Below are 14,864 nucleotides of genomic sequence, written 5' to 3'. Positions count from 1 at the left end.
AGTTTTGTTGACGTTGAGTGTGAGGTTATTTTCCTGACACCACACTCCGAGGGCCCTCACCTCCTCCCTCTAGGCCGTCTCGTTGTTGTTGGTAATCAAGCCTACCACTGTTGTGTCGTCCGCAAACTTGATGATTGAGTTGGAAGCGTGCGTGGCCACGCAGTCGTGGGTGAACAGGGAGTACAGGAGAGGGCCCAGAACGCACCCTTGTGGGGCCCCAGTGTTGAGGATCAGCGGGGTGGAGATGTTGTTGCCTACCCTCACCACCTGGGGGCAGCCCGTCAGGAAGTCCAGTTGCACAGGGCGGAGTCGAGACCCAGGGTCTCGAGCTTGATGACGAGCTTGGAGGGTACTATGGTGATAAATGCAGAGCTGTAGTCGATGAACAGCATTCTCACATAGGTATTCCTCTTGTCCAGATGGGTTAGGGCAGTGTGCAGTGTGGTTGAGATTGCATCGTCTGTGGACCTATTTGGGCGGTAAGCGAATTGGAGTGGGTCTAGGGTGTCAGGTAGGGTGGAGGTGATATGGTCCTTGACTAGTCTCTCAAAGCACTTCATGATGACGGAAGTGAGTGCTACGGGGCGGTAGTTGTTTAGCTCAGTTACCTTAGCTTTCTTGGGAACAGGAACAATGGTGGCCCTCTTGAAGCATGTGGGAACAGCAGACTGGGATAGGGATTGATTGAATGTCCGTAAACACACCAGCCAGCTGGTCTGCGCATGCTCCGATGGCGCGGCTGGGGATGCCGTCTGGGCCTGCAGTCTTGCGAGGGTTAACACGTTTAAATGTTTTACTCACCTCGGCTGCAGTGAAGGAGAGGCTGCATGTTTTGGTTGCAGGCCGTGTCAGTGGCACTGTATTGTCCTCAAAGCGGGCAAAAAAGTTATTTAGTCTGCCTGGGAGCAAGACATCCTGGTCCGTGACGGGGCTGTTTTTTTTTTTAGTAATCCGTGATTGACTGTAGACCCTGCCACATACCTCTTGTGTCTGAGCCGTTGAATTGAGATTCTACTTTGTCTCTGTACTGACGCTTAGCTTGTTTGATTGCCTTGCGGAGGGAATAGTTACACTGTTTGTATTCGGTCATGTTTCCGGTCACCTTGCCCTGATTAAAAGCAGTGGTTTGTGCTTTCAGTTTCACGCGAATGCTGCCATCAATCCACGGTTTCTGGTTTGGGAATGTTTAAATCGTTGCTATGGGAACGACATCTTCAACGCACGTTCTAATGAACTCGCACACCGAATCAGCGTATTCGTCAATGTTGTTGTCTGACGCAATACGAAACATATCCCAGTCCACGTGATGGAAGCAGTCTTGGAGTGTGGAATCAGATTGGTCGGACCAGCATTGAACAGACCTCAGCGTGGGAGCTTCTTGTTTTAGTTTCTGTCTGTAGGCAGGGATCAACAAAATGGAGTCATGGTCAGCTTTTCCGAAAGGAGGGCGGGGCAGGGCGTTGCGGAAGTTAGAATAGCAGTGATCCAAGGTTTTGCCAGCCCTGGTTGCGCAATCGATATGCTGATATAATTTAGGGAGTCTTGTTTTCAGATTAGCCTTGTTAAAATCCCCAGCTACAATGAATGCAGCCTCAGGATGTATGGATTCCAGTTTGTAAAGAGTCAAATAAAGTTTGTTCAGAGCCATCGATGTGTCTGCTTGGGGGGGAATATATACGGCTGTGATTATAATCGAAGAGAATTCCCTTGGTAGATAATGCGGTCAACATTTGATTGTGAGGAATTCTAAATCAGGTGAACAGAAGGACTTGAGTTCCTGTATGCTTTTGTGACCACACCACGTCTCGTTAGCCATAAGGCATACGCCCCCGCCCCTCTTCTTACCAGAAAGATGTTTGTTTCTGTCGGCGCGATGCGTGGAGAAACCAGCTGGCTGCACTGACTCCGATAGCGTCTCTCCAGTGAGCCATGTTTCCGTGAAGCAAAGAACGTTACAGTCTCTGATGTCCCTCTGGAATGCTACCCTTGCTTGGATTTCATCAACCTTGTTGTCAAGAGACTGGACATTGGCGAGAAGTATACTGGGGAGTGGTGCACAATGTGCCCGTCTCCGGAGTCTGACCAGAAGACCGCTTCGTTTCCCTCTTTTACGATGTCGTTTTTTTGGGTCGCCGGCTGGGATCCATTCCGTTGTTCTGGGTGAAAGGCAGAACACAGGATCCGCTTCGCGAAAGTCATATTCTTGGTCGTACTGATGGTGAGTTGACGCTGCTCTTATATTCAGTAGTTCTTCTCGACTGTATGTAATGAAACCTAAGATGACCTGGGGTACTAATGTAAGAAATAACACGTAAAAAAACAAAAAACTGCATAGTTTCCTAGGAACGCGAAGCGAGGCGGCCATCTCTGTCGGCGCCGGAAGTAGTGTGAACTGTTACACTCTTATCTGCTCTTGAGCCGATAAGAGGGGACGGGGGCTAAATAGATAAAGGTGCACTATGTAGTTGCATATTGTGTACATTTCTGGACAATATATCTAACTTGCAACGTTGATTGACAACAACCCGGATGTAATGTAGCAACCGTGTGGACAGAGCAGAGTAAGAGCACTTGACTTACGGATCTCCGTGGCGAAGATGGTGATGTTGTGTACGGCGTTAACCTCTCTGTCCAGGGGCTTGGCGGTGCTGATGACACCGGTGGTGGCGTCTATGTTGAAGAAACGCTCCAGGTCGGTGTTGCGGTCTATAGAGTATCTGGAGTGAAGTTGACAGGAGAGAGGGAGGCATATTGGAAAGGCTCTCCTATCAAGGGTCACATTCAACTGGCTCCAGCCATGGCAACACTTCTATAGATCTTCTGTATGAAATGCATTAAGAATGCATTAATCAGGCATGCATACAATGCAGGCTGTTATAATTAAGGAGCTTTCAAGAACTATAATTCCATGAAATATCTGTCGATTTTCTCTACATTACTTTGAATGATAATGGCAGTGGTGTAAAGTACTTAAGTAAAAATACTTGAAAGTACTACTTAAGTAGTTTTTTATCTGTACTTTATATTCATATTTTATATTTTGACAACTTTTACTTTTACTTCATTACATTCCTTAAATAAAATGATGTACCTTTTTCTCCGTACATTTCCCCTGACACACAAAAGTGAAGGCTTAGCAGGGCAGGAAAATGGTCTAATTCACACACTTTTCAAGAGAACGTCCCTGGTCATCCCTACTGCCTCTGATCTGGAGGAATCACTAATCACATGCTTCATTTGTCAATTATGTCTGAGCGTTGGATCATGCTCATGGCTATCCATAAATTAAAAAAAATGTAAAATAAAACTTTTTCCACCACTGGATAAAGGCTACAACTGATGCATACCAAATACATAACAAGCAATTACCAACAACAAAATAACACAAAAAGGCAGAACTGACCAAAAACATTCAAACAGTAACATAGCATAGAGATTGTGAACTTGCGATGATGGACCCTGACCACAACCCTACCTGATGGGACTGTTGGTGGAGTCTGGGTCGTGTGCGAAGATGGTCCCGATGGTGGTGCCTACCGTTGCCTCCTCCGAGATTACCATCTTGCTGAACGGCGAGGAGAAGACGGGCGGCTCGTCCACGTTCTGCACGTTGAGGCGCACTGTCGCTGTGTCGCTAAACGGCCCCAGGGACAGGAATCGCAGGTCGATGTTTCTATTGGACGCCTCGACACGCAGGGTGTAGCTCGACTTGGTCTCAAAGTCCAGGCCCTACCAATCGGAAAGGTTAGAGAGAGAGAGAGAGAGACGGTTAGGAAGGAAGAAGACAAAGAGGTAGGGTCAGACTGCGGGTTTGTCTGAATACCAGCACTTGCATTCTACATAGTGGGTTGCGTGAAAATTACGCAAAAATAAAAAGTTTTATATATTTTGACCATTGAGTATGCTTTAAATGTCAGGAGGTAATTATAATTATTATTTTTTATTATTAATTATTATATTATTAACTCATTTAGTCTTTTCATCCAGTGTGAATTCGCTGCATGCTACTGAGGACAAGAATCATCTTTTCAGACGCACATGAGTAGATGATAATCACACAAGGGGGCAGGGCTGCACCAGAATAAACCAATGGCAGGAAACAACGCAATTGAGCATAAGAATGAAATAAATTAAAGAAAGAAAGAAATAGGGTTAGAGTAAAATCACCTGTAAATAGATCAATCCTCCAAAAGATCTACAGCTGTACCATTGAGAGCATTTTGACTGGCGGCATCACTGCCTGGTATGGCAACAACACCGCCTTCGATCACATGGCGCTACAGAAAGTGGTGCGGACAGCCCAGTACATCACTGGGGCCCATCTCCCTGCCATCCAGGACATCTATATAAGGCGATGTGGTAGAAAGGCGCCGGACAATCGTTAAAGACTCCAACCACCCCAAGCCATACATTTCTGGAGCTGATTTGTTAGACTTTATGTGCGGCATTTGACATTATCAATCACAGTCTGCTGATGGAAAACTTAAGTGCGAGGGCTTTACACGCCTTGCTATATTGTGGATAAGGAGTTACCTGTCTAACAGAACACAGAGGTTGTTCTTTAATGGAAGCCTCTCAAACATAATCCAAGTAGATTCAGGAATTCCCTAGTGTAGCTGTTAAGGCACCCTGGCTTTTACTAATGACATGATACTGGCTTTGAGTAAAGCCATGCGGATGAGGCAGCAATATACACGTCAGCTACAACAGCGACTGAAATGACTGCAACACTAAACAAAGAGCTGTAGTTAGTTTCAGAATGGGTGGCAAGGAACACTTATGTCCTAAATATTTCTAAACTAAAAGCATTGTATTTGGGACAAATCATTCACTAAACCCTAAACCTCAACTAAAACTTGGAATAAATCATGTGGAAACTGCTGATGCACAACCAAATGGTAGTATGGTATTAACTGACCGTGTATATAGTGTGGTATTAACTGACCCTGTATATAGTGTGGTATTAACTGACCCTGTATATAGTGTGGTATTAACTGACCCTGTATATAGTATTAACTGACCCTGTATATAGTGTGGTATTAACTGACCCTGTATATAGTGTGGTATTAACTGACCCTGTATATAGTATTATCTGACCCTGTATATAGTATTACCTGACCCTGTATATAGTGTGGTATTAACTGACCCTGTATATAGTGTGGTATTAACTGACCCTGTATATAGTGTGGTATTAACTGACCCTGTATATAGTGTGATATTAACTGACCCTGTATATAGTATGGTATTAACTGACCCTGTATATAGTATTAACTGACCCTGTATATAGTGTGGTATTAACTGACCCTGTATATAGTGTGGTATTAACTGACCCTGTATATAGTGTGGTATTAACTGACCCTGTATATAGTGTGGTAATAACTGACCCTGTATATAGTATTAACTGACCCTGTATATAGTGTGGTATTAACTGACCCTGTATATAGTATTAACTGACCCTGTATATAGTGTGGTATTAACTGACCCTGTATATAGTGTGGTATTAACTGACCCTGTATATAGTATTAACTGACCCTGTATATAGTGTGGTATTAACTGACCCTGTATATAGTATTAACTGACCCTGTATATAGTATTAACTGACCCTGTATATAGTGTGGTATTAACTGACCCTGTATATAGTGTGGTATTAACTGACCCTGTATATAGTGTGGTATTAACTGACCCTGTATATAGTATTAACTGACCCTGTATATAGTGTGGTATTAACTGACCCTGTATATAGTGTGGTATTAACTGACCCTGTATATAGTGTGGTATTAACTGACCCTGTATATAGTATTAGCTGACCCTGTATATAGTGTGGTATTAACTGACCCTGTATATAGTGTGGTATTAACTGACCCTGTGTATAGTATTAACTGACCCTGTATATAGTGTGGTATTAACTGACCCTGTATATAGTGTGGTATTAACTGACCCTGTATATAGTGTGATATTACCTGACCCTGTATATAGTGTGGTATTAACTGACCCTGTATATAGTATTAACTGACCCTGTATATAGTGTGGTATTAACTGACCCTGTATATAGTGTGGTATTAACTGACCCTGTATATAGTGTGGTATTTACTGACCCTGTATATAGTGTGGTATTAACTGACCCTGTATATAGTGTGGTATTAACTGACCCTGTATATAGTGTGGTATTACCTGACCCTGTATATAGTGTGGTATTAACTGACCCTGTATATAGTATGGTATTAACTGACCCTGTATATAGTATGGTATTAACTGACCCTGTATATAATATTAACTGACACTGTATATAGTATGGTATTAACTGACCCTGTATATAGTGTGGTATCAACTGACCCTGTATATAGTATGGTATTAACTGACCCTGTATATAGTGTGGTATTAACTGACCCTGTATATAGTGTGGTATTAACTGACCCTGTATATAGTGTGGTATTAACTGACCCTGTATATAGTGTGGTATTACCTGACCCTGTATATAGTGTGGTATTAACTGACCCTGTATATAGTGTGGTATTAACTGACCCTGTATATAGTGTGGTATTAACTGACCCTGTATATAGTGTGATATTACCTGACCCTGTATATAGTGTGGTATTAACTGACCCTGTATATAGTATTAACTGACCCTGTATATAGTGTGGTATTAACTGACCCTGTATATAGTGTGGTATTAACTGACCCTGTATATAGTGTGGTATTTACTGACCCTGTATATAGTGTGGTATTAACTGACCCTGTATATAGTGTGGTATTAACTGACCCTGTATATAGTGTGGTATTACCTGACCCTGTATATAGTGTGGTATTAACTGACCCTGTATATAGTATGGTATTAACTGACCCTGTATATAGTATGGTATTAACTGACCCTGTATATAATATTAACTGACACTGTATATAGTATGGTATTAACTGACCCTGTATATAGTGTGGTATCAACTGACCCTGTATATAGTATGGTATTAACTGACCCTGTATATAGTGTGGTATTAACTGACCCTGTATATAGTGTGGTATTAACTGACCCTGTATATAGTGTGGTATTAACTGACCCTGTATATAGTGTGGTATTACCTGACCCTGTATATAGTGTGGTATTAACTGACCCTGTATATAGTGTGGTATTAACTGACCCTGTATATAGTGTGGTATGAACTGACCCTGTATATAGTATGGTATTAACTGACCCTGTATATAGTATGGTATTTACTGACCCTGTATATAGTGTGGTATTAACTGACCCTGTATATAGTGTGGTATTACCTGACCCTGTATATAGTGTGGTATTAACTGACCCTGTATATAGTATGGTATTAACTGACCCTGTATATAGTGTGGTATTACCTGACCCTGTATATAGTGTGGTATTACCTGACCCTGTATATAGTATTAACTGACCCTGTATATAGTGTGGTATTAACTGACCCTGTATATAGTGTGGTATTAACTGACCCTGTATATAGTGTGGTATTAACTGACCCTGTATATAGTGTGGTAATAACTGACCCTGTATATAGTATTAACTGACCCTGTATATAGTGTGGTATTAACTGACCCTGTATATAGTATTAACTGACCCTGTATATAGTGTGGTATTAACTGACCCTGTATATAGTGTGGTATTAACTGACCCTGTATATAGTATTAACTGACCCTGTATATAGTGTGGTATTAACTGACCCTGTATATAGTATTATCTGACCCTGTATATAGTATTAACTGACCCTGTATATAGTGTGGTATTAACTGACCCTGTATATAGTGTGGTATTAACTGACCCTGTATATAGTGTGGTATTAACTGACCCTGTATATAGTATTAACTGACCCTGTATATAGTGTGGTATTAACTGACCCTGTATATAGTGTGGTATTAACTGACCCTGTATATAGTGTGGTATTAACTGACCCTGTATATAGTATTACCTGACCCTGTATATAGTGTGGTATTAACTGACCCTGTATATAGTGTGGTATTAACTGACCCTGTGTATAGTATTAACTGACCCTGTATATAGTGTGGTATTAACTGACCCTGTATATAGTGTGGTATTAACTGACCCTGTATATAGTGTGATATTACCTGACCCTGTATATAGTGTGGTATTAACTGACCCTGTATATAGTATTAACTGACCCTGTATATAGTGTGGTATTAACTGACCCTGTATATAGTGTGGTATTAACTGACCCTGTATATAGTGTGGTATTTACTGACCCTGTATATAGTGTGGTATTAACTGACCCTGTATATAGTGTGGTATTAACTGACCCTGTATATAGTGTGGTATTACCTGACCCTGTATATAGTGTGGTATTAACTGACCCTGTATATAGTGTGGTATTAACTGACCCTGTATATAGTATGGTATTAACTGACCCTGTATATAATATTAACTGACCCTGTATATAGTATGGTATTAACTGACCCTGTATATAGTGTGGTATCAACTGACCCTGTATATAGTATGGTATTAACTGACCCTGTATATAGTGTGGTATTAACTGACCCTGTATATAGTGTGGTATTAACTGACCCTGTATATAGTGTGGTATTAACTGACCCTGTATATAGTGTGGTATTACCTGACCCTGTATATAGTGTGGTATTAACTGACCCTGTATATAGTGTGGTATTAACTGACCCTGTATATAGTGTGGTATGAACTGACCCTGTATATAGTATGGTATTAACTGACCCTGTATATAGTATGGTATTTACTGACCCTGTATATAGTGTGGTATTAACTGACCCTGTATATAGTGTGGTATTACCTGACCCTGTATATAGTGTGGTATTAACTGACCCTGTATATAGTATGGTATTAACTGACCCTGTATATAGTGTGGTATTACCTGACCCTGTATATAGTGTGGTATTACCTGACCCTGTATATAGTGTGGTATTACCTGACCCTGTATATAGTGTGGTATTAACTGACCCTGTATATAGTGTGGTATCAACTGATCCTGTATATAGTATGGTATTAACTGACCCTGTATATAGTATGGTATTACCTGACCCTGTATATAGTATTAACTGACCCTGTATATAGTGTGGTATTAACTGACCCTGTATATAGTATTAACTGACCCTGTATATAGTGTGGTATTTACTGACCCTGTATATAGTGTGGTATTAACTGACCCTGTATATAGTGTGGTATTAACTGACCCTGTATATAGTGTGGTATTACCTGACCCTGTATATAGTGTGGTATTAACTGACCCTGTATATAGTATGGTATTAACTGACCCTGTATATAGTATGGTATTAACTGACCATGTATATAATATTAACTGACCCTGTATATAGTATGGTATTAACTGACCCTGTATATAGTGTGGTATCAACTGACCCTGTATATAGTATGGTATTAACTGACCCTGTATATAGTGTGGTATTAACTGACCCTGTATATAGTGTGGTATTAACTGACCCTGTATATAGTGTGGTATTAACTGACCCTGTATATAGTGTGGTATTACCTGACCCTGTATATAGTGTGGTATTAACTGACCCTGTATATAGTGTGGTATTAACTGACCCTGTATATAGTGTGGTATCAACTGACCCTGTTTATAGTATGGTATTAACTGACCCTGTATATAGTATGGTATTTACTGACCCTGAAAATATTGTGTGGTATTAACTGAACCTGTATATAGTGTGGTATTACCTGACCCTGTATATAGTGTGGTATTAACTGACCCTGTATATAGTATGGTATTAACTGACCCTGTATATAGTGTGGTATTACCTGACCCTGTATATAGTGTGGTATTACCTGACCCTGTATATAGTGTGGTATTACCTGACCCTGTATATAGTGTGGTATTAACTGACCCTGTATATAGTGTGGTATCAACTGACCCTGTATATAGTATGGTATTAAACTGACTCTGTATATAGTATGGTATTAACTGACCCTGTATATAGTATGGTATTACCTGACCCTGTATATAGTATTAACTGACCCTGTATATAGTGTGGTATTAACTGACCCTGTATATAGTGTGGTATTAACTGACCCTGTATATAGTGTGGTATTAACTGACCCTGTATATAGTGTGGTATTAACTGACCCTGTATATAGTGTGGTATTAACTGACCCTGTATATAGTATTAACTGACCCTGTATATAGTGTGGTATTAACTGACCCTGTATATAGTATTAACTGACCCTGTATATAGTGTGGTATTAACTGACCCTGTATATAGTGTGGTATTAACTGATCCTGTATATAGTGTGGTATTAACTGACCCTGTATATAGTATTAACTGACCCTGTATATAGTGTGGTATTAACTGACCCTGTATATAGTATGGTATTAACTGACCCTGTATATAGTATGGTATTAACTGACCCTGTATATAGTATGGTATTAACTGACCCTGTATATAGTATGGTATTAACTGACCCTGTATATAGTATGGTATTACCTGACCCTGTATATAGTATGGAGTAACTGACCCTGTATATAGTATGGTATTAACTGACCCTGTATATAGTGTGGTATTAACTGACCCTGTATATAGTATTAACTGACCCTGTATATAGTGTGGTATTAACTGACCCTGTATATAGTATGGTATTAACTGACCCTGTATATAGTATGGTATTAACTGACCCTGTATATAGTATGGTATTACCTGACCCTGTATATAGTATGGTATTACCTGACCCTGTATATAGTATGGTATTAACTGACCCTGTATATAGTATGGTATTAACTGACCCTGTATATAGTATGGTATTAACTGACCCTGTATATAGTGTGGTATTAACTGACCCTGTATATAGTGTGGTATTAACTGACCCTGTATATAGTGTGGTATTAACTGACCCTGTATATAGTGTGGTATTAACTGACCCTGTATATAGTGTGGTATTAACTGACCCTGTATATAGTGTGGTATTAACTGACCCTGTATATAGTGTGGTATTAACTGACCCTGTATATAGTATGGTATTAACTGACCCTGTATATAGTATTACCTGACCCTGTATATAGTATGGTATTAACTGACCCTGTATATAGTGTGGTATTAACTGACCCTGTATATAGTGTGGTATTAACTGACCCTGTATATAGTATGGTATTAACTGACCCTGTATATAGTATGGTATTAACTGACCCTGTATATAGTATGGTATTAACTGACCCTGTATATAGTATGGTATTAACTGACCCTGTATATAGTATGGTATTACCTGACCCTGTATATAGTATGGTATTAACTGACCCTGTATATAGTATGGTATTAACTGACCCTGTATATAGTGTGGTATTAACTGACCCTGTATATAGTATTAACTGACCCTGTATATAGTGTGGTATTAACTGACCCTGTATATAGTATGGTATTAACTGACCCTGTATATAGTATGGTATTAGCTGACCCTGTATATAGTATGGTATTACCTGACCCTGTATATAGTATGGTATTACCTGACCCTGTATATAGTATGGTATTAACTGACCCTGTATATAGTATGGTATTAACTGACCCTGTATATAGTATGGTATTAACTGACCCTGTATATAGTGTGGTATTAACTGACCCTGTATATAGTGTGGTATTAACTGACCCTGTATATAGTGTGGTATTAACTGACCCTGTATATAGTGTGGTATTAACTGACCCTGTATATAGTGTGGTATTAACTGACCCTGTATATAGTGTGGTATTAACTGACCCTGTATATAGTGTGGTATTAACTGACCCTGTATATAGTATGGTATTAACTGACCCTGTATATAGTATTACCTGACCCTGTATATAGTATGGTATTAACTGACCCTGTATATAGTGTGGTATTAACTGACCCTGTATATAGTGTGGTATTAACCGACCCTGTATATAGTATGATATTAACTGACCCTGTATATAGTGTGGTATTAACTGACCCTGTATATAGTGTGGTATTAACTGACCCTGTATATAGTGTGGTATTAACTGACCCTGTATATAGTATGATATTAACTGACCCTGTATATAGTATTAACTGACCCTGTATATAGTGTGGTATTAACTGACCCTGTATATAGTGTGGTATTAACTGACCCTGTATATAGTGTGGTATTAACTGACCCTGTATATAGTATGATATTAACTGACCCTGTATATAGTATGGTATTACCTGACCCTGTATATAGTATGGTATTAACTGACCCTGTATATAGTATGGTATTAACTGACCCTGTATATAGTATTAACTGACCCTGTATATAGTATGGTATTAACTGACCCTGTATATAGTATGGTATTAACTGACCCTGTATATAGTATGGTATTAACTGACCCTGTATATAGTATTAACTGACTCTATATATAGTATGGTATTAACTGACCCTGTATATAGTATGCCTACTTACTTGTGTTCTTCATATTTCTTCTTATTTCTTGTGTTTTTTCTAGAAATACATTGTTATTGGTTATTGCATTGTTGAGTTTTGAATTTGCAAGAAAGGCATTTCACTGTACTTGTGTGCATGTGCCATTAAAACTTCAGATATGTTCTGAACTCATATAAGCCTCCATCAATCTCTGAACCCTGCCGCGATGTTGACTCACGGTACAGAACTGTGCCGAGGTAAAATATTGATTTTCTAAGAAAAAGATATATGACACATATGTTTTCTGAAGCACGATCTTCTTTAACATGTCTTCTACCTTCTCCGAGCTCCTAAATATAATAAATATATATATATATATATATATATATAAATATAAATCTCCAGTCAGAGTTTTGAAAGCATTGCTTTTTAAGATATCGAGTGCAAGGTATTGAGCACACACTCACTGTCTGTAATTCATTCAAATTGTACAAGAAAAGAAGTTGAAGAGAAACGCTTAACTGCATTTGAAGCTTCAGTGTTTTTTAGTGGTATATTTTGGTTAGAGTCAATACCTTTATGATTAAGTGAAAAGACGCCCTTGACACTTAAGAAGTCAAGCTCTTCAAATTCCAGAATTGTACTGTATTTCTTTCGTTGAAATTACTGGGATGTCTTACAGACTGTGGCTTTGTTAACGTATTTTCAACCCTAAGACATTATACCAGGCAGTGTCAGAGGAAGGCCCTAAAAAAAAAATGTCAAAGACTCCAGCCACCCAAGTCACAGACTGTTCTCTCTGCTACCACACGGCAAGTGGTGCCGGAGCGCCAAGTCTGGAACCAAAGGCACCTGAACAGCTTCTAACCCCAAGACATAAGACTGCTGAACAGTTAATAAAATGGCTACCCTTTATATTTACTTATTTATTATTTATTTATTTATTTATTTTGCACTTAGACTCTACACACACACACACACACACACACACACACACTTTCACATCTGTTGTAATTCAACACATGTGACCAATAAAATGTGATTTGATCTCTGCCCTATACAGTGTCAGTATTTGGGCATTCACACAGCCATGGAATTTGTGTCAAACTCACTTGGTTTGGACACCAACTTCAAACTCCAAGAGACTGGCACAACTTCCACTGTCCTAGTATAGACACTGCATCAGTCCAATACGGTGTCCTTATTATGACTGTTCGATACTATAGGACACCTCCAGCAATGGTTTCTTAGAGGAGAGGTCTGCATTGTAGCTGTCTCACCCTGATCTGTTTCACCTGTCTTTGTGCTTGTCTCCACCCCCTTCAGGTGTCGCCCATCTGCCACATTATCCCCTGTGTATTTATACCCATGTTCTCTGTTTGTCTGTTGCCAGTTCGTCTTGTCTCCGTCAAGCCTACCAGTGTTTTTCTCGTACTCCTGTTCTCTCTAGTCCCTGTTTTCTGGTTTTCCCGGTTTTGACCATTCTGCCTGCCCTGACCCTGACCCTGAGCCTGCTGTTCTGTACCTTTAGGACTCCTGCTCTGGATTACTGACCTCTGCCTGCACTGACCCTGACCCTGACCCTGCTGTTCTGTACCTTTAGGAATCTGCTCTGGATTACTGACCTCTGCATGCCCTGACCCTGACCCTGAGCCTGAGCCTGACCCTGACCCTGACCCTGAGCCTGCTGTTCTGTACCTTTAGGACTCTGCTCTGGATTACTGACCTCTGCCTGCCCTGACCCTGACCCTGACCCTGAGCCTGAGCCTGAGCCTGCTGTTCTGTACCTTTAGGACTCCTGCTCTGGATTACTGACCTCTGCCTGCCCTGCCCTGACCCTGACCCTGACCCTGACCCTGAGCCTGCTGTTCTGTACCTTTAGGACTCTGCTCTAGATTACGGACCTCTGCCTGCCCTGACCCTGACTCTGACCCTGACCCTGACCCTGAGCCTGCTGTTCTGTACCTTTAGGACTCTGCTCTGGATTACTGACCTCTGCCTGCCCTGACCCTGACCCTGACCCTGTGCCTGCTGTTCTGTACCTTTAGGACTCTGCTCTGGATTACTGACCTCTGCCTGCCCTGACCCTGACCCTGACCCTGACCCTGACCCTGACCCTGACCCTGACCCTGAGCCTGCTGTTCTGTACCTTTAGGACTCTGCTCAGGATTACTGACCTCTCCCTGCCCTGACCCTGACCCTGACCCTGACCCTGAGCCTGCTGTTCTGTACCTTTAGGACTCTGCTCTGGATTACTGACCTCTGCCTGCCCTGACCCTGACCCTGAGCCTGAGCCTGAGCCTGCTGTTCTGTACCTTTAGGACTCCTGCTCTGGATTACTGACCTCTGCCTGCCCTGCCCTGACCCTGACCCTGACCCTGAGCCTGCTGTTCTGTACCTTTAGGACTCTGCTCTGGATTACTGACCTCTGCCTGCCCTGACCCTGACCCTGACCCTGACCCTGACCCTGACCCTGAGCCTGCTGTTCTGTACCTTTAGGACTCTGCTCTGGATTACTGACCT

At 41.0% G+C, this 14,864-nt stretch overlaps 1 protein-coding gene across 1 annotated transcript in view; it reads right to left on the bottom strand.

Annotated features, from left to right (window-relative positions):
- Positions 1-2,580: 2,580 nt before the first annotated feature.
- The window catches only part of LOC139399579 (cadherin-7-like), a gene marked incomplete at both ends in the record, with an annotated part of 24,652 nt that continues 12,368 nt past the window's right edge, over positions 2,581-14,864 (bottom strand). Inside the window, 2 exons of the mRNA XM_071144942.1 lie at positions 2,581-2,717; positions 3,476-3,729. Coding sequence (XP_071001043.1) covers positions 2,581-2,717; positions 3,476-3,729 — 391 coding nt within the window. The remainder of the gene's footprint in view (positions 2,718-3,475; positions 3,730-14,864) is intronic.

This window comes from Oncorhynchus clarkii, unplaced genomic scaffold, assembly GCF_045791955.1.
Source record: "Oncorhynchus clarkii lewisi isolate Uvic-CL-2024 unplaced genomic scaffold, UVic_Ocla_1.0 unplaced_contig_9582_pilon_pilon, whole genome shotgun sequence".
NCBI classification, from domain to species: domain Eukaryota; kingdom Metazoa; phylum Chordata; class Actinopteri; order Salmoniformes; family Salmonidae; genus Oncorhynchus; species Oncorhynchus clarkii.
The sequence above is the reverse complement of the archived record's forward strand: the minus strand, read 5'-3'. Positions and strand labels throughout refer to the sequence as shown.